At 39.8% G+C, this 20485-nt stretch overlaps 1 protein-coding gene across 11 annotated transcripts in view; it reads right to left on the bottom strand.

Annotated features, from left to right (window-relative positions):
• The window catches only part of LOC109863670 (histone deacetylase 4), a 70316-nt gene that overhangs the window by 18460 nt on the left and 31371 nt on the right, over positions 1 to 20485 (bottom strand). For 6 of the 11 annotated variants that reach the window (XM_020444074.1, XM_020444075.1, XM_020444078.1 and 3 more), the window contains exon 2: positions 6932 to 6991. In XM_020444074.1, the coding sequence (XP_020299663.1) occupies positions 6932 to 6991 (60 nt within the window). Of the gene's footprint in view, positions 1 to 2251; positions 5166 to 6931; positions 6992 to 16720; positions 17124 to 20485 lie in introns of those variants that run through there. The other 5 variants (XM_020444073.1, XM_020444072.1, XM_020444079.1 and 2 more) reach the window with 3 other exon arrangements.

The raw sequence follows: 20485 nt of genomic DNA, 5'->3' as shown, positions 1-20485 counted from the left end.
TTTTTTTTTTTTTTTCTTCACGCCGAGTCGCGCGATATGATAATCGCGGATTCCCTCGTCCGACGGCGGTATTACGCAACGCAAAACAATGCGTGTAAAAACTCCACGTGCGGCGCGGCGCGCGAAGATTTCCGATGCGCTTTCGCTTTGTCATTCGCGTTAATAAATACATCTGATTAGCTTTTCGGAGGTCTCAGGCGGGATAAATTTAAATTTCAACATGTCAACCACGACATTTTATCACGATGTGTACACAACGCACGTGTTGTGCACAAGCGGTACGATATTTGACGCACTACTTTCGTTCAAGTGTGTGTAAATGAGCGTCCCAAAGTTGTTTACGCGTTTTATCGTAAACTGATTCACTGCCAGCTGTTTACTCGCGTATTTTTGTCTTTTCATTCAATTGCCGAATAAAACTAGTCGCGCGTAACCAAATCTCATGTACATTTTTGTCTATTGAAATAGATAAAAATCATCGCGCACAGAACAAAACACGTTTTTCATTGATCGACTCAATATCTCAAGTTCTCCCTCGATACACGACTTTGCAAGTGTCGATTTTATAATTGCTTTTTTTTTTGTTTTTTTTTTTGTTACAAATCGGACGGATCAATAATGAAGCGAGTGGCACCCAACGACGCGCGGTCATTAAATCCGTTAATCCGAATACATAACGAATTTAAATCAATTAGATCACTTACACATTCGAAATTTCACAGTACGTGCGCGATCGCTCGATTTGCGCGTCGAACACGACCTCCTCTCTCGGGTTTATCGCTCGCTATGAGAAACTATGCGTGCGAAATATAAAATCCTAATCTTAGCCTTTTTATCGAGAAGCGCTATATCTGTCGATCTAACAATAAAACCGTAATATTCTTTTATCGCATCTGACAGAAAATTAGCGAGAAAGAAAGAGATGTAACCAGTTTCGATGATACTGAAATTGTTTGCGTGACAACTTCACAGGTGAGAGAGAAAGAGAGAGAGAAAAAAAACCGACACGTGACAGTTCGTTAAAACGTTTGACCGATGTAAAATTTGCGATATGTTGTTAAACAATAAAAAAATACGCGCGTTACGTATTATCTCGTGAATTATACGAGGAGAATTATAGAATAACGAGAAATCCGGTTGTTTTGTTTTCAGGTTAGGCAAGATCTGATTGCAACACGACACGATACGGGAATTCGCGTACGTATATATATATATATATATATATACACTTGATTTCCGGCGAATTCTCCGCAACATTTATAAATCTTCGGCCTTCGCGCAAGTGTATCGGCGACCTTGAACTTAATTGCAATGTAACCAAACCGCGCGAAATCGATTGAATTCACCCGAAACACCGGAGAGAGAGAGAGAGATAGAGAGATAAAAAGAGATTGCGGCACAATCTGTAAACTTCTTCGTCGCAAGTTTCCGAAAGAGATAAACTTCTCTCTCTCTCTTTCTCTCTCTCTACGTTTTATCCATCGCGTAATTGCTTTTAACAACATCGCTCGCATTACGGAAAGTATCCTAGATACGGAAAGTATTCTGGCGCGAGTACTTCAATCGCGAATAACGACCAATAAAAAAAACGAGAAAAAGAGGAAAAACAAAGAGAGATGGAAAATTTGAAATATACGTTAGAGCAAACCGCGAAACAACACGCTTTAGCGTTATCGAGGCGACTCTATTGTCCTACTTCCGTGCGTTCTCCTTTCGGAAATAGCAATGTGTCACAATCAGACCTCAGTATATGAATCACAAAATATTGCACAACCTTCGCAACTTTTTGCACATTGATATAATCTAATAAAAAAAAAAAAAACAAAAGATCTCGCGACAATATATTGTCTCGTAAAATCTTAAATCTCATTGTCTATGCGCCAAGTTTTTACGAAACTGTCACCTCTAAACGTGTTTTTTTCCTCTCTCGAAAAACGCGCGTGAAAAATTCTGAACAACAAACGCGCTCTTGCACATAAACGCGCAGTCATCATACCGTCACTCCCTATGTATAATCCCGTAACTCCAAAACGCAAATTTTAGAGGAGAGCAGTTTAAAAGTTTGAAGCTTCATATAGTTTCCCTAGTTAAGGGATCTTTCGGTTTTAAATTTTTACCATACTTATGAATATTTTTTTTTAATACTTGGTGACCACAATGAACATGACTTTCTGAGTGTCACTATGCAATAAACTGAAAATCCCATATGTGACACTTATGTAATTATACGAAGGGAGTGACGATACGTTACCTCGAGTATCCTCTGCTGCAGCGCGTGATCGTGCAGAGCGGGATCGGTGGCTGCGGCGTGATAAGCGCCGGAAGTCAGGGTGGCTGTGGCCGTGCCGCCTCCGGCGCCCAGATCCCGTGGTCGCGGCATCGGCGAGCCCGGCGTGTCCCTGGCCATTTCTGGAACGCACATGGAACAACGGCACACGTCCGGTAACATTCCACGATGTCTGTCGTGGTGACCGCCGCCACCGTGATGCAGGTAGTAATGGTGGCGGCGGACGATCGTTGTCGCGCGATCGTAATGCTCGCGAGCGATCTTCATGCCTGAACTTTCCGCGCGCGTGTATCGATCGAACGCGTCCGCGCGCTCCACGTAAACCTTCATAATTCGTTTCGCGGGGTGTTTCTCGATGTTTCCCGGTCGAAACTCGAACAACTCTCTCTCCGCGCGATCGGACTGCGTCCACCCCCTCTCTTTTATATCGTTATCGACGATATCGATCGGGGAGTTTTGCAGCGAGTTTTCGACGGCATGCACGACGTTGTGTGTCGACTTTACGTGAGAAAATTTGTGCAATTGCGATTCGCGAAATCGAGCGTGCACCACCACAATCGATGCCGATCAAAAATGTAACAACCGATAAAACTGCCAAGTTTTTTTTTTTTTTTTCACTGTTTTGTTTTTATCGATTTCGATACTGACAAGTTACTTGCAGGCCACTTGTGACGTCAACGACTTTTTTCTTATCTTTGTTCGATACACACAAAAGCACGATATTTCACTTCCTGTCACTCAACTGTTGTCTCCGTTGAAGATTATTTTGATCGATATATATATATATATATTTAATCAATCGCATTAATCACGTTACGTATAATTTTTCGATAACTCGAAAGATCGAACCTGAATGCAAAACGGATATCATCGCGCTGCATATTTCTGTGCCGCACGAAGAAACGTTAATTGATTGTTTTTGTCACACGTGTACTATTTTAATCTCTCTCTTTCGACGTACAACGTCGACCTTTCCTCGAGAATGATCAAGATAACGAAAAAAAAAAAAAAAAAACGAAGACTCGTGGCGCATTAATGGAAGCCCGAGTTTTTTTTTTTCTTACGCTCCGTTTGCCGCTCCACGGTTTCTCGGTATCGCGCGATTACATGAATCGTGTGCTCGTTTCACCGACTCCGTCTTTTTTTTCCACCGACTGTCTAATTTTCGAAAAATTATCCAGCGACGTGTGAAGATGCGTCTCGCACGAAATTGATGTGAGTTTTCTTCTTGCAGCGTTCGTCTCGCTGCGTCCGATTACGAGGATTTGAAAAAATCGGCACCCCTTGCGTGTTCTTCTACTAGCCTCGCGTTATTTCACGCGCTATCTCGCGGCGATCGAACAGAAGAAAACTGTGGAATTCGCAACGCAACAAAAGCGCGTGTTGTCGCGGCGATATTTATCGCCTCGATACTCGCTTGCGATAGCGCGGCTATTTTTAGAGTTTATTACGCGCACACGAGCGGCCACTTATCGCTCGCTCGGCTTTGCGCGACCCTCACCGTCGAAGCTTCGTTTTGCCGATTGAGAACGCGCGCACGTGTGTGTGTGTGTATGCGCGAATTGTTGCGTCCTCGCTTTTCGAAGCCGCGAGTGTAAAAAAACCAACAAAAAAAAAGAAAGAAAATATTCGCTGTCACTCAAAATTCGAAACCTCGCGAACCGGAGACGCGAGGAAGATCGTTTTTCATCCGGTTGATTGCACGAACGTCACGCATACTCTATTCGCTTTTTTATTGCCCGAGATCAAACATCTTTTCGGTGTGATCCGCCGCTGATGTGCGTAAAACACGAGTATTATCGCACATTTGCACTTGTCGATGTGTCGTAATGTTTGCGCGTGTGTGACAGATCGAACACATAAAACGCGCGCTACAACGCGCGTTTTCTTTCTCTCTGCGGAAAAACACGAGCGATATATATATTGCGTCGTGACGACGGGATTTCGCACGAGAGAGACACGTGTGTCAACGACGACGACGACGACGACGTATTATCGCGGCAAATAAGTCGCGCAAGTTCAAGTTTTAATCCTCTTGCGCACACACAACGCACTCCATCCGAGATCCGATATGTGACACTTTTTCAGTGACGCTCAACTCCCGGTTGAAGAATTCCCCGTTCGTCCCGGTCTCTCCGAAAAGTTTCTCTTGCCGGCAAGTTTCTTTTTGCTCCTCCGAGGAATCAACTTGCGTGATTGGCCTGCAACGTAGCTTCACAGGTGGGCCATGTTGCGGCGACGGCTGCTGCTGCTGCTGCTGCTGCTATCCGGTGGCATTTTCTCCGCGTTTCGCGACCTCGGCGCGCGCGTGCGGCACAGGAAACGACGGCGGAGGCGAAGAAGAGAGACGCGTTTCATACACGTCGCGCCTCGGCACGGCAAAAGCAACGGTCAGCGCTAAATTTAGCTTCGCGCGCTGGAAGCGCGATTACGCGAGCCCGAAGACGAAACGAAAGAGAGAGAGAAACACACACATAGATCGAGGGACACTTTGTGGTGCGCGACTCGAGAAAAGAGGGGGAGTCAAGAGAACGCGACGCGCGCTTAAAGCTGCTGCCCGCTCGGTAGGCGGATCACGACTGAGCTGGAGCGAAACGATCGCGACTACAAGTGGCTCTGATTCTTCATCGCGTTCACAGCGCGATGAAAGGATACATCGGGGGAAGCGGAGAAGGGGACCATCCCGTAGCGGTCGCATCGAAAGCGGGGAACCGGAGGATATTGACCAATCGCGAATGACCGGCTCGCGTCACGTGCTGTCCACATATACTCAGGTTCGTGTGCATCAGAGAGGACAATAAAGTAATCCGCTTTTTTTTCATGAAAGAGAGAGAGAGAGAGAGAGAAAAAAAATTTCTTCTTCGACGATTTTAAAGCAGCGCGACGAACTTAAATGTCAAGTATGAGGATAATTTTGACCGACTAATTTGAATTTGTCATTTTTTCGTCGCTCAGGTGAATATAATATATAATCGACAACGTGTAAGTGACAGTCAGTGTGAAATTTATTATTCCTTACAACGCAGTTTTTTTCTTCATGTTTTACTTCTGCTCAGAACAGAATTAGAGAATCTTATCTGTTCTCGACGTGTATTTTTCGCTTATTTTTTTATGCTAATAAACAAAAATTATACAAAAATCTTTTTTTTTCTCTATGTAATAACCAAGATATTTAAATAAAATTCAAATCAGTTACCAAAGTTTTGAATAAAATTCGATATCGCGTGTGTGTTTAAAAAAAACGCAATCAAATTTTAAATTTCATAAAGGGGAATAAAAATTGAATATTTCACATGTATACAAACCAAGCATTCGATGTGAAATAAATTTAATTCGAATTTCCACGTGTTATTAATTTACACGTTTGAGGTAAGTAAATAAATACACATATATCTATAATTGCACGAACAATCCGGCTTGCATATTGACTTGCGTATTGACCTTAATACTCGGTTGTACATTTTCACGAGCTTTTAAGTTGTTGTGAAAAAAACAAAAATGCTTTTTATTCGTGTTTTTATTTCTCGAACAAAGATATCAACACGCGAATATAAGTATCCGTATGTACGAGAATATATGACAAAGGTTAAAAGGTTTACGGATAGTTAAACAAAAAAATGAACGATGCTTGATACGCGCGATGTTGGAAATATAAATACATACATAACTATTTTTTTCTTTGCTTCCTGTCTTTCTCTACTTTTTATCTCTCTCTCTCTCTCTTACTTTTTCAAGATTAGATATTTACGCGCTGCGTGTGCGAGATAGAAATTTGTTTCTGAAAGTGACACTATATATCTCTTATTCGGATTATTTTCTATTTTTCAAGCTCGAATCGATTCTGTCGAACTCGTTTTTTTTTTTTTTTTTTTTTTTTTTTTTTCATTTTTTTGTTTTCAAATAATTATTTCATATAAAAGTTTTATCGCACGTCGCACCGTATCCCGGACACGTTTTACTTATGTAACCGAAATACATGTCTTGAAAATATATGTTATACATACTCGCGATTACGCTGCGTCACAAATTTAGTATCGCAATCTAAATAAAAATTTCTTTTATCTACAACTCTTTATCGAGACGTATTACGCATTATCTGCTTCTTTAAACTCGCACATCGCCAAGTAATCGGTTTATAAACGCGAAGTGTGTTTAATATTAATAATACAATACACCAACGGTGAAGAAAAAGAAAAAACCTAGTTTTCACAAGTTGCAAAATAAAAAAAATAAAATAAAATAAAACACCAATCATATCACGTTCACGGACTAGTTCGACGTCAACCGACGTCAACAAAAAATTGATAGCTATACATTTCAGCGAAGTATCGAGAGGGCAACATGTGGGTCGACACACATCATCGTTTTCCTAATAATAGTTGTAACGTTTATACCTTTGGTGGTTGTCATTATTCAAAAAAATATTTGTTAAATCCTCGAATTTGTGTTTTTCGCTTGTTGTTTTTCTTTTCTTACAATTAACTCAAAAATATTTCGTGTACTTAAATAAATATCACAATTGATAATCGCAGAGGAAAAGAGAGAAAGAGAGAGAGAGAGAGAGAGAAAAGAGAGAGACAAGAAATACTTGCGCGTATCGACAGAAAAAATTTTACAGATTTATGAATAACGTGGACAACTCACCTTTCTGAGGCAGATGTGCGAAAGCGGACGCGATCTCGACACTTCTGTAGCCCACGTCTTCTGAAACACAGATTGCGAGTCTTATAAAATCAACGCGCGCACACACACACACTCATTGAGAAGATAATAAAAACACCGGTCAATTATGCTTTTGATTTATACTTTACATTATACTTTACAAAAAAAAAAGATAAATTAAGATAGCAATTTGCACAACAAAAAAGCCATTCATGTGCATAAATAATTGCGGCTGCTTTTGATTGACGTCATCAGACGATTCTGTTCGAGTTGCGAAAAGAAAGACGCCTCGAACTGGAGCAAACTCTCCGCGAACTATATCGCGATTGATAATACCGTCGCGTATTTCCATTGTAACCGATTAGCATGTTTCGAAATGCGAATTCGCGTAGTTTTTTTTATTTTTTGTGAAAAAAGAAATATTTCTTATTTTATTATCGACGTATTAAGTAAAACTGGCAGATTATATTCCGATGTATTCTCTGTTTGACAGAGAAAAATCGAGATATCACATCTGAAGATTTTCTTGAATCTTTTAAATCTAATATGTTAATCGTGAATTCTGGTACTTCGAAGTAGGGAGACGCATGAATGAGAGAATTACTTCGCAGCGAATAAGCACGCGTGAGCTTTTTTTTCAAAATTTTTTTCCGCACGCGGAAACAACAAACTCGATCTTTCGTCGCACTTGCGATCTGTCAACCGATCGAGTTCTCATCTCTCGTAATTTTTACTGAGTTTCCGATGCGAAAGAAAAAAATTGCGAAGATGCATCGCGTGCACCGTGCCATGCCACTAATCTCGGGCGTGCTAGTCGCAAGTCGAGCTGCCTTGCGATTAGATAAGGCACACACCACCACACTCTTTTTCATGCGTTTCATTTAAAACGTCTCGCTTACTCGCAGAAACCCCCGACGACATGACGTCGCGTCAATCTCGGGTTACGCTGCGAGGCAAACCAATAAACGCTGAGTCTTGCTGTCGCGATTATTCAAGATATTATACACGCGAACTATATCGTAGACTTTTTATCGCAAACTAATGTAACTATCGGCCGATATATCGTAAGAAAAATCTGCCGAATTTAATTGAACGTGAGAATTTATCAATCACGCGACAACTTGTAATCGTCGAACGAGATCGGAGAATGCGTTCTCTCTCATCGCGCTTACGCTGCTTCATCGGATCCCACACTGTACTATTTTCACTTCTATATTTATTCAGAGAATGGAGGGAGAGAGAGAAAGAGAGAGAGAGTTGCGCGGAATTTTTCTTTGCTTTTTTTTTTAACATCGATATATTCCGCGATAAACGCACGCGCAAACAGAGATATTTTCCAAAAAAAAAAAAAAAAAAGTTGATCGATATATAAAGCGCGGATAGGTCGAAGCGATATTCTTATCGATTACATCTGATACCCTCCGTGCAATATCCTGATGTATCGTACAATTTCTTTTGTTCATTAAATCGAACAAGAGAGAGAGAGAGAGAGAGAGAAAGAGAGAGAAAATCTACTACTACAATCACAAAGCCGCCCAGTTCTATTTTTAGCCGAAGGCCGTAATAGTCTGATGAGTGCCGGACAGTCATCGCGATGACCTTAACATCGCGCGTACGCCTCTGATCTATTATTATTATAAGATTAATCACCGTTTTATCGGTTCCCTCTCCCCCCTCTCTCTCTTTCTTTCTTTGTTTCTCTCTCTTTCTCTCTGTGCGTGATTGTTATACCTGAGCGTACACATACTTCACGATTACGTAGCGGAATCGAGATTGAATAACGTAATCGTTTCTTCGCGGGTACTCAACGAAAACCCCATGCGCAAACATGTAATCGAAGCCTAATGTTGAACATTATTTTAAATATGAGATTTTTTTTTTTTACGTGTATTATCGTCTCGCAACGTGACTCGATTCACCTTTTAATATCAGTTTCTCGTACGGGTCAACACTAACACATTTCTGTTGCGCATATATCTCGCACAGAGAAATGAATTTTCAAGATATTCAACATTTGCACAATATTGCCATTATCGATGTTTTTTTTTTTTTTTTCTTATTTCACAGTAAATACTACTTCGCAAATTAACGACGAACGTGATGTACGCGCCGTCGCACGCGTAACCACCTTTGTAGCGACTTATTTATAGAACGATGACTCTAACGAGGCAAAGCGGCAATAATAAATATCGATAATAATCGTTGCCGGTCTCTGTCACCACACGAGCGTGCGCTCGTACATGAGTTTCTTGTCAACATATATGTGTGTGTATGTGTAGACCAGCAAATACTTCGTACTATTAAACGCAAAAACAATCCGGTAGTCAGGCCACGTATAAGTCGATGTGTTTGCATATTTCGATTGTACCAAATTCACGACGAAGCTGAAAATTCGCAAATTTTGAGGAACTAACCTTACAATTTATATATATAAAACAATTCTGATTGTTTCATGGACTCTCGCGTATAAATTTCGAAATGTAATACACGATCTTGCATCACACTCGGTATCTATATTCGATACATTTGTTTTATTATTATTATTAGTATAGTCGACACCGGGGGAGAAGTTTGAAATTTATTCCGCATGAATCTGTATTTCGTCTATTACAAATCTAATACACGGAATGTGAAAAAAATGTTAATGTGCTTAAGAATTCGGTACTACGATATTTTTGAATCATTCATTGTGTGGTGATTTATGACCACTCTAACGGTATTTTAGCTAAAAGGAAATCAAAGAAAACCCGACTGTGGCACAGGATATGCGTGAGACCTGCATATCCTGCAACGTCCCTCCTTCTTTTAACTGAAAACTTTAGGATTGGACATCAGGTTTTTTGAAAGATTCCGTTCTATTTCTTTTCGTTCGACTCGCTGTCCCTTGTAAACTGGCCTGACGAAAGAATGCTGCGCAACGCGCCCACGATGAAACCAAATGGAGCGACAGGGGAGGGGGAGAAGGAAGGTGAGCGAGATGAAGCACCAACAGGCCGTGTGAGTTTTAGCGAGCGAGAGTGCGTTCTTGAAGGGAGGTGAGGGAGAGCGAACCAATGTGCGAACGGAGGTCACTGCACGGCGCATTCCATCGAGTCAAGTCCAAGGTTAAGTTAATCCAAGGAAGAGAAGGCTCTCCTTCGTGCCGCCCCGTTAGCTTTTTCCCTTCTTTGCTTTCGTGACCGCCAGTATGAAAAGGAGTTTCCAGTTTAGTTCTTTATTATGACAAAAAAGACCCTTCTGATTCGACAAACGGTTTTACCGTTAACAAAAGAGAAAACTATTTCCTTTTCTGGGTCTGTTTGAATACGATCGTTCACAGAAAGAATATTAGAGCGAGTAAATTTTTTTAGCGACTCCCTTGCTTTTGATTTACACAGAAAATAATATTTAAGAAAATAATATTTAAAAAATAGAAAACAATATTTAAGGAAATAATATTTAAAAATAAACCATTGAAAATCATCGCTCACTCGAAATGTGTAATATCGATTATGCGCGCTCAATGTTCGTTTGTGTAACTAAAATAACAGACTGAAATAACATTTTATATCACAGTTCGAAATAAGGAAATATTGTCGCAATTAAAAATTCGCAATTAAAACGAGCAAGAAGTTACAAAAAACTTACGCAACTTTATTAAAAGAAGAGATTGCATAATCAAACATTCATCAAAGCTCAAATAAGCGAATGTCACTCGAATGCCTTGATCAATATAATTACACGGACAATAATATAGTGTATCTTATTATAATCAAAAAGCTATATTTTATACGCACTCTCGATCAAAAGAAAAAATTAATTAATTAATAACACTTACTGCAAATAAAAAAAAAACCTGACTTATTCAATTGAGATCTCATAAATGCAGCAATTTTTTTTATTTTTTTTTTATTTTTTTTTATTCGTTAGCGTCTGGAAAAATTTCGCAGTGTGCGGTCGCGCTCTCTTTTTCTCTCGTATAGGTATTGTCTCCGTATATGTGTAACGATCCCTATCAAGATCGCAGCGATTGCACTCGGCAACACGCGCGCATTCAGCACGACGAAGGAAACGGTGTAATTAAGGCTTGTTACACGACGTGGTATATCCGCGGCTGTGTTGTGTAACTCACTCGTCTAATCACCGGTGCTTGTCGTGCGTTTTGATTGCGATCATTAGCTCGCTATGAAAATATCTAACGAAACTATCGGAGAGATATATCACTGCGAAATTTTTTTGTATCTTACCTTCTCTCTCTATTGGATACTTGAACACAAATTGCAAACGAAGCACAATCAAATCGACGACGAAAACAATTCAATTTTACAACGAGAATAATCGGCAAACTCACTCGGCGAATATCGCATATACACACGGAGCTTCCGCGTGCGCGCGCGTGTGACAAAACCGACGCTAGAAATACACCTGGCTGCTGGGAGTTAAATTATTCATAAAATCCCGTGCGATTCGCAGATATTCTCGGAAAGTGCAAGATCGACGCGTAACCGACAGACCAAAGTCGCGTCAAACGTAAACCGCGATTCAAATCTATCAATCCCGAAGCGAGAGAATTTTATGCGAATCGTCTTTGAAAACGAGAGTTGATCTTTCTGCGAAACACATGCGCGCGCTTGAAATTGATTTTATACGATAACAATTTTTTGTCCCTGAAGGTGAATTTGAGAACGCGGAAAAAAATGCTAGAGTCAAGCAAATGTTAATTACGAAAAGTGTAATTTGAATTGTGCGAGACGAAATATGAGTTTTCACGTAGCACTGCCGCTGAGTGATCACTGACGACGACTAAACTCGATTTGAGAAATTTCGGTTCACACAAGAGAAAACCGACGCCTCGTACATCTCAGGTAGAGACGAACAGACGTGGTTCTCATTGGCAGGCAAATGACTGCTGCGTTTCAGTTTGTGGAGAATAAAATTTAGTAAAACCTAACCTAACGCAAAGAAATTCGACCAACCGCGTTGGTTAAAAAAAAAAAAAAAAAAAACTCAAATTTCCGGAGCAAGAGAGTCTCCGATTTCCAACGTAGTATTGAGTGACAACATCCAAATGACGACGACGATAACTTTTCTGCCAATAGAAAAAGAAAGTTGTTGGAACAATGCGCGTAAAATATTTTCCTGGAACTCTCTGACTAATTCGCCATGCGCGGCACAGATATTTGATCTTTTTCTCACTTCCACAAATACATGTAACACGTCTTGTGCAGTATCGTAACTAATCAATAGAATTATCTACGCTGGCAATTGCAAGACGATGCGGCAATTAGAATTGATGCTAGTTGCGCATCAACTATATACATATATATTCATCAAGTTCTCGATTGTCAAAACACACATTACGTAAAGATTGTTACGCGGCGCTTTGGATCGGTCATTTATCGCTCGGCTCATAATTATAGACGGTTCACGTAATCGGTCATTCAATATGAAAATTACGCCAACGGCGTTTTTCCTCTGCGCGTGTCTATTTTTGCGCGATTACTATCCGAGATATTATTTGCACGGAAAAATGCTACGCAAATGTTACCTCGTAATTCAGCGACTTTGCAAAAACTTCGTTACACGTGTACAACAAGAGCGAAACTCTCTCTGTGTGTGTGTATATATATATAAAAAACACTCAACATACATATATAAAATGTTAGCATTAACCTAAATATCAAGTGCCCTTCTATGCATAATTAAAAGGTATAATAAAGAGTAAAAAATACAACAAAATATATTATTCCGAATAAAACGTAATATCCTTCACTTTTCGATTTGCAAAGGTATTCAAAAAATGTCGCGTTACGCAATTGCGTTGAATTCGCCCCATCGACCGTTTATTCAAATCAATGCGGAAAATAACACAAAAGTTGATTAATAAACTCAAAGAGTACTTAAAAACACACACACACACACTGTGAAATAATTTTCGCTAAAATTTTTGCTAAAAAACGTCAGATTTTTTTTCCACGTTTTTAAAACGGATTCGCTTTCGTCGCGAACTTTGCGTTCAGCGGAATCGGTTTTTCACGAGAGACCGCCATTATACCCATTGTAAACTTTACATGTCAGAACGTGTCGCGCGTCGAGAGGTGGTGCAACGTCGCCGCGCTCTCTTCTCCGTACATCGGGGGGATGTGCATTGAAAGGCTGCGCCGCGCGTGTATGCCCAACAAGCGCGCTGCGAAACTAACCGCGCGACATTCGCTCGTTCTATCGGCGGTGTCGCATTCTACGCGGCTCTTTGTACCGGAACTGCACTCGGCGCGTGGCGTCGTTTGCCATCGTCGACGCCATCTCTCTCTCTAACACAATAACTAAGGGAGGAAGGACTGTGATTGCGAAGTGCGACATTTTTTTTTTTTTTTTTTTTTTTTTTTTTTTTTTTTTTTTTTCGAAAAAACGTAGCACCGATGCTCGGCTACGACGACGCGCATTCAGTGCGTTTCAGCGAAATAATAGACCGCGACATTTCGCAGCTTTATATGCACTTGTGTGCCACACGCGTTTCAATGACACACACGCGTCGTCTCTCGATGCAAACTATACCGCAACTATACTATGATAAAAATAAAAAAAAACCGCGCGTGTTTGATAATAAAGTTTCAATTACATAATAAAACGGGTTTTGCGACGGTTCGCGACGAGCGAACAAGCAAACCTGTGTGTGAGAAAAGTTTATGTTCTCTCTCGATCGACTCTTTTTTTTTTTTTTTTATTCGGAAAAATGTCAGGAGCGCGCGTGATCTTTACAAACAGCTCGCTAGGGGTTCCAATACCAGATTTTTTGTTGCGGAACACACGCGCACACAACAACCCGGTTAAAAGAGGCCGGAAAAGAGAACCTTCGAATATGCGAACGCACACACGGGCATCCGATTCTGTACGTATACAGATTCGCGCGTGCGGGGACAAATTGACTTCGTTTGCACGTCTGCGAGTCACGCGACTTGCATGCCTCGATCTCACGTCCCCGTGAATATTGGCACGCTATGCCGGAACGCGGCGGGATCGGTGGACGAGCTGCGAATTTGCCAGCGCGACGAGCAAGGTCTTTTGCTTTCGCTGAAATCGCCGCCGCTGCGAATATCCGCTTCGAAGAGAGACCCGATTCCGTCAGATTCCCGCTTGCGTTTTTTATTCACGTTTTTGTTTATATATTGTTTCGTTCTCACAAACGAATCAAACATGCACAATCTTTCGTTTCTATTCTAAAATGTTAAAACTCTGTTTCACATTTATTAAAGAAGTAATCGCATCGAGTACGTCAGGAACTAAAATGTTTTTAAAAAAAACACGTCTTAAAAGATATTTACAACGCGAGAATCGTTTCGTTTGATATTTAACGTGTCTATAACAAATTATTTCTCTTTAACAAACGTCCGTCGGAACGATATTTCTCCCGTGATATAAAAATAAAAAATTGAGGCGGATCGACGAGAGATATTGCGTTAAATAACGTATATTAAAACGACTCGCGCGAGAACGAAAGCTTCCGGAAAGCTTCGTCGCGCATCATCGTAGCCATTAAAGTGCGTCGTTTCCATTTCTCTCTTACGTTTGCTCGCATCGCTCGCTCTCTCCTCTCTACGAAGGTTTTATCTAACACGACTCTCTCATCAAAAAGTTCCCCTCCCTCGTCGGTTGATGCGCGCGATGTTGCAAAACGCGTCGACCACGGGCGAAGACAATTAGGGCCCACATTAATTAAGGTAATTGCGCCGCACGAGCAATCTCCTACAAAGTTGTTCTCTCCGGATGTACGCACTTAAACCCCACCTAACTGCTAATTACAATAAATTTCATAACCGTCCCGACGTGATATTCGATCATCCCCCCGTCCTGCAGTTACGCGACGAGTGAGAATAACGTATCGCTCTCCTCGAAAATTACGGTAGTTGCGACTAGGAGACGAAGAACGATGCGATCTTCATTCGATTTATAACAAACACAAAACGACATAATTTTTCACACATGCGATCGCATTTATTTTTGAAAGTACAAATTCCGAAATACACAAACAAGAAAAGTTTCTCGTGAAGCTTCTTATAAAGTCTGTTTTTTTCTTTCTGATGTAAGAATATTTACAATTTAAATCGCGCAAATTCTACACAACAATCACGATGATCTAATGACCTACTGACAATTCTAGCGAAGGGAAGAGCGAGAGACACAATTCTGGCAGCGATCCCGTCAAACTTCGAATAATGCGAGGAAACATGACTCTATCCGCTTGTTTGATATCTAATTTTCACGCACGATTTCTCGCCATCCTCGACCCGATTGTCTTCGCGGCCGGCGTGTTGAAGTACACACGTCGGCGAAATCGATGCAGGCAAGAGAGAAAACAGTGCGAAACTATTAGGAAAATTATTGACGAAATCGAAGCAATGTGTGTATACGTGAAGAAAATAAATTTGAAAAACGATGATGACTAAAAGATTTTTTCTCGTCTGAGAAAAAAGTGACTCGTCTGATAAGCAAAATTCGCGATCAACCTGCTTTTCGCGACGAATTTAGAAAATCGCTGGTAAACAGTGAATTATAAATCGAGAAATTCAATTTGCGTCCGAAAACAAAATGTTACGAGACACACGGTGTGGACCGATGCAATGTGAATAAGTACATGCGCGTGTAAACGCATGAGTACACGCGTTTATATTTCACCGTCTAACAATAGCCTGGCGGCAGGACTATTATTATAGGACTAATATAGAATAAGAGTCGCGCTGTGTTCACAGTCTCAGAACACAGTTCTGGATATAAATATAAGAGAGATCGACGAAGTCGAAGAAAATAAAAACAAACTCACGACGTGCGCCTCGAAAACAAAATGCAAGTATGTATCGTTACACGTCACATGTGTACATGTGTACGTATATCGATGTAATGAAAGATGAAACACGAGAAAAAAAAAACGAATTATCGTTAGTCGCACTGCGAGGCTGTTGTTTGTTTCCACTTGATGTTAAATGCCATCCTCACTTTTATATAAAATTCTTTTTGCAAATTTGTTTGCAAATTTTCTTCACAAAAACACGCAAACCAAATCTTCGTTACGGGTTTTTGTTTTCGATTCTTGATTAACGCGAAGACAAAAAAAAACAATTTTGTTCAGAGAATCTGAAACACGTGAAACACTTGACAAACGAAACGAAGACGTTATTAAGAGCACTCAAATGACACAGTTTTAACGTTATAGCTAATAAAGAGCCTACGAACTTTGTTCGTACAAAACAGTACGTAATTTGCGCGGTCAATTACTCTCTCCCAGATACAGTCGTCTTTTCTAAGAGAACCTTATTACAATTGTTTTGCCATCGCATGCGCCACGTCGACTGCATAATTAAACGATTTGGGGATAGTCCTGTCACGCGATGGATATTATTTCCCCGCTTCGGAGTTGGGTCAGAGAAAAGAAGGTAGGTCGCTCGATCGCGTACCGCGGATTATAATCCCGTGGTCGATTGCGGGTTATGGTGTCACGATGTTCCCGTATATACAATATATACATATACGTTTACATTTCCATACAAATACGTGCACAATATAGACACATGTATCGAGATACAAAAAAAAATTGTCTTATAAGCGCACATCTGTATCAAACTGGTAATAAATTGATTCAATCAACAATTCAAGTTTTAACAAAGCTAAACAATTTGTTTTGTTATATAAACCATTTTTCTTCACAAGAGAAATTAGTCTTTTGAGTATCCAAAAAAGAAAACCAGCTTGATACTGTGAAACATAACACCGTTTCCCGGTTTGCTCTTTGATACGTACCTAGTTGATTCGTGTGGTGCATATTGTAATTGGTAGTACCATAGTCCAGGGCCATATGCTACACACTCTCAGATATATAGGTAGGTATGTATATATAAAAATCCACCGAGATCAATCTTCAATATTCACTACGAAGCACACCATTCGGACTTCCCTGCTTTAATCTTTATCACCAGTTTTCACGCTCGAGGAAACATAAACACCGCGATTAACGCTTTAATCGTCGCGTGTAGTATTTCACGATGATTTTCAGGAGAGACAAAAATATTTAAAACAATCAATGAGCGCGCACCGTATTATCTTATCGGCGAGAGAGAGGGAAAAAGAAAGTGAGTCTCCCTCTGTGTCTTCGTCGACGCACAACGCACTCTTCTCGCGCGTCCAAGAGAGAGAGAGAGATGATCTGAAAACAGAGAACAAAAACAGGATTTGTTAATTTATCAGAGGCACATATAAACACGGTGTATCTACAAACAGAGTGTGTATATCGTTGATAAATTCCTTTGTAAGTTTTTTTTTTTTTTAGTAAAATATGTCAAGTTGTGGATTTTAAAATTAACTTTTTTTTATCGCGTTATTTACAGCCAGAGTTTTTTTTTTTTTTTAACGCAACGTTCGGTAAAAAGTTTTGACGCGCCAACGAGGCGCGCGCGATGAGATATAACTATTTGAGATAAATTTATTTGTGAGTAGCTATTAAGAAACAAGTGTGAGACCGCGAGTGAATAAAAATAGCAGGCAAAAATACACATGTCGAAAATAACATGCAGATGAGAAGTAAAATTCCAATATGGTTTTAGTTTCTCTCAGCGGCTTTTAATCGTCAGTAGACGATTCTCCGGAGAGAGAAAGAAGTGAAATACACGTGCGTGTTTGCTCTTTTCGTCAAAAAATCACAGTCCCTCGATATTTAAACACTTCGTGCGTCTAAGCTTTGTACGAAAATTATTTACACGCGTCCAAAGATTCGCGAACAAATAAAAAGTCATCGCAAAGTGGAAAAAAATAATAAAGTTACAATATACACGCCAACAAACGAGCGGTAATAAAAATTTCAATTCAGAGATGAATCTGTGAATAGAAGTTTCGCGGCGAAAGCCAAAGAATGAAAATCTAATTTCGCGTCTCTGACAAGTGTCAAATGTCCTTGCCAACGATGATGATCACGGTAAGCGAGGCGTGCCAAGGTGTTGCCAAACAGTAGATCGTATATTTATCTTTTTTTTCTTTTGACGCTAGCTGTTCTATTTAAAGATTAACTAACAGCGCTCACGCGTTCGCTATATTCCTTCACGCTCATCGCGATTTTCTCTCTTTCTATCGTTTATTGGCAAAAAATTCGCTTCGATAATTATCATTTTTGCATAATTGACAACAGAACTCCGTGTCGAGAGCAAAATAAAATACACGAGACCTGACAATATCTCATTTTTGTATCGTCGTTTATACGGTCCGCGTACAATCGATAGCAAGCGGGAATGAAATATTAATACGACATCACATGTATTAAAGCGAAACATTGATTTTTCTCCACATTGTAAAACACATAATAATTTAATATATCATGCAATAAAAAATTACACTTTTAAATTGAAAATTTTACAGTTCGCGAGTTCCGATCGACAAAAAGTTTTCTCGATGCTCGGAGAATAATTGCTTTTTTATCGACACGATAAATTTATTTTAAAAAACACACGCTTAATATACATGTATATTAATCGTATAAAATATAAATGTATTTTGAACTTTTAATGTCGCGTCAATTAAATTTTTTGCATCGTTCTCGTCACACACATCCGTGTTATATTCTCGAAAAACGATAAATTTTTAACATTTCACAATTTTTACAACTTTCGGTGAGGCAATTTCCTGAAAAACACAAAATATGGCGTATACGACAAGACGAGTCTTATCTTTCTCGATACAGATGTCAGCGAAAGAGAGGAAGATCAATGACCGCGTAATAGATATATAAGCAACGAGAGGACTACGTTTTAATGTCTCCTCCTCCGCTTCGAACAGTCTTTTTTATACGCATGTTATGTACTTTCTACGCATTTACGTATTTATCTATATATGTATATAGTTTTTTCACAATAAATAAATATATATACATACATGTATTTAAAGCACAAGCGTATGAAATTATATTACACACGTTTGTAGCGTGCAATAAATTTTTTAAAAATTTTTTTGTTTTTGTTATCATCGATGTAAAATACAAATCATCCATCAGTCTTTTTTGTCAAATTATTACGAAACCAAGTGTTCAAAAATTGAACTATCACATAATTGAATTCAATTTAAAATATATTTACACTGTGTTCTTATTATTTAACCTATTCTTACGCAATAAAATGCAATTTTAAATTGTCAACACCGTGACAAATTCACAGTAGTTAGTCATCAATTTCGATGCAATAGGTGAACGAAAACGGAAAAGAGATTGGAGGATGGAATGTTCGGGAGAGGCGAGAGCAGTTGACTATTCACGTCGTAAATTGATCCCTTGACTTCGCCTAAGTGGCGCGAATGACTGCAATGACGTCATTTAACGTTTCCTTTTCTTCTCTTTTATCGTAAACCTTCTCGACCTGTAGATGAGCTTTCTTCGCTCCCTTCTCTTTCACTCTCTTTCTCTCGTGGTCTTGTGTCGTTTAATCGATGTTACTTTATCAGCCGTAAATTAATCTCGGCGAAAACGTGTGTGTCGAGGAACCTTTTCTCTTCTCGATTATTTCAACATGACTAAACATCTATAGAAAGTAAATGTGTGATGTGTATAAATTTTTTTATCTAATTATATCAATAAATTATTCAAACAACGAGAACAGGACGCGACTACAAAAAAAATTATATTAATTAACTAAACAAATCATTGCACGTGTTAGTGATTAAATAAGAGTACCACAAAATTTAATAAATTTGCTTATTTAATAAATCTGTTTTGTATATTATGCAATTCTAATCAGCGAAACACGATTCAGAAAAGGGAGGAAAGAGCGTGGAAAAAAAAAAAAAAAAAAAAAAAACGACATTCGAAGGAGTGTATCGAGTACACGGCGCCGCGATTTAAATGAGGGTACGAATTTGCATAAATACACGGTTAACAATGAATCGCGTGATTGAAACCGTAGCCGCAAAGTTGCCGTATTGAAAAGCGTCTCCTCGATCGGCGAACAAAGAACTCGAGCCGCTCGTTCGCGCTATCGAACACACCGTTGAACTGAATTTCGAAGAGCAACTTGTCCTGCGAGGGCGGGACTATGACATCCATCTGTACTGTTACTAATTCAGGTAGTTGTGCACACAGACGCCATGACCATCTCTCTCACTCGGTAATGGGACAGAATTGTTGTCCCAGTTAGGTTCTCCGCACCCATCAACGGGAGAAAGAGATTCGGTCGGCGACAAAAACGATTTTGCAGGTCAGGTAAAGAAAAGTCGATCGGAGGATACTCTTTGAATTATTAAGAATACGTATTGATATTTCTTTTTCTCGCGGATTATACACGAAAGTCTCTCCTTGCACTGCGAGATGTCTTGTAACACACATTCCAAAAAAAAAAAAAAAAAAAAAACAAATCAAAATAATCCACGAGAAAACACACACAAAAAAGCGAATCCATCGATCGAATCATGGCGAGCTATCGACGTGCACGATCGATAGTTTGATCGGTTCTTTTCCTGCAACAACCATCTCGTGAACGCTCTTCTCATCCGAAGTGGGGAACGAACCTGTACCATTAGCGAGATGTTGAACTT

This window comes from Pseudomyrmex gracilis, unplaced genomic scaffold, assembly GCF_002006095.1.
Source record: "Pseudomyrmex gracilis isolate BER0280 unplaced genomic scaffold, ASM200609v1 scaffold_12, whole genome shotgun sequence".
NCBI classification, from domain to species: domain Eukaryota; kingdom Metazoa; phylum Arthropoda; class Insecta; order Hymenoptera; family Formicidae; genus Pseudomyrmex; species Pseudomyrmex gracilis.
This window is presented reverse-complemented; position numbering and strand designations above follow the sequence as displayed.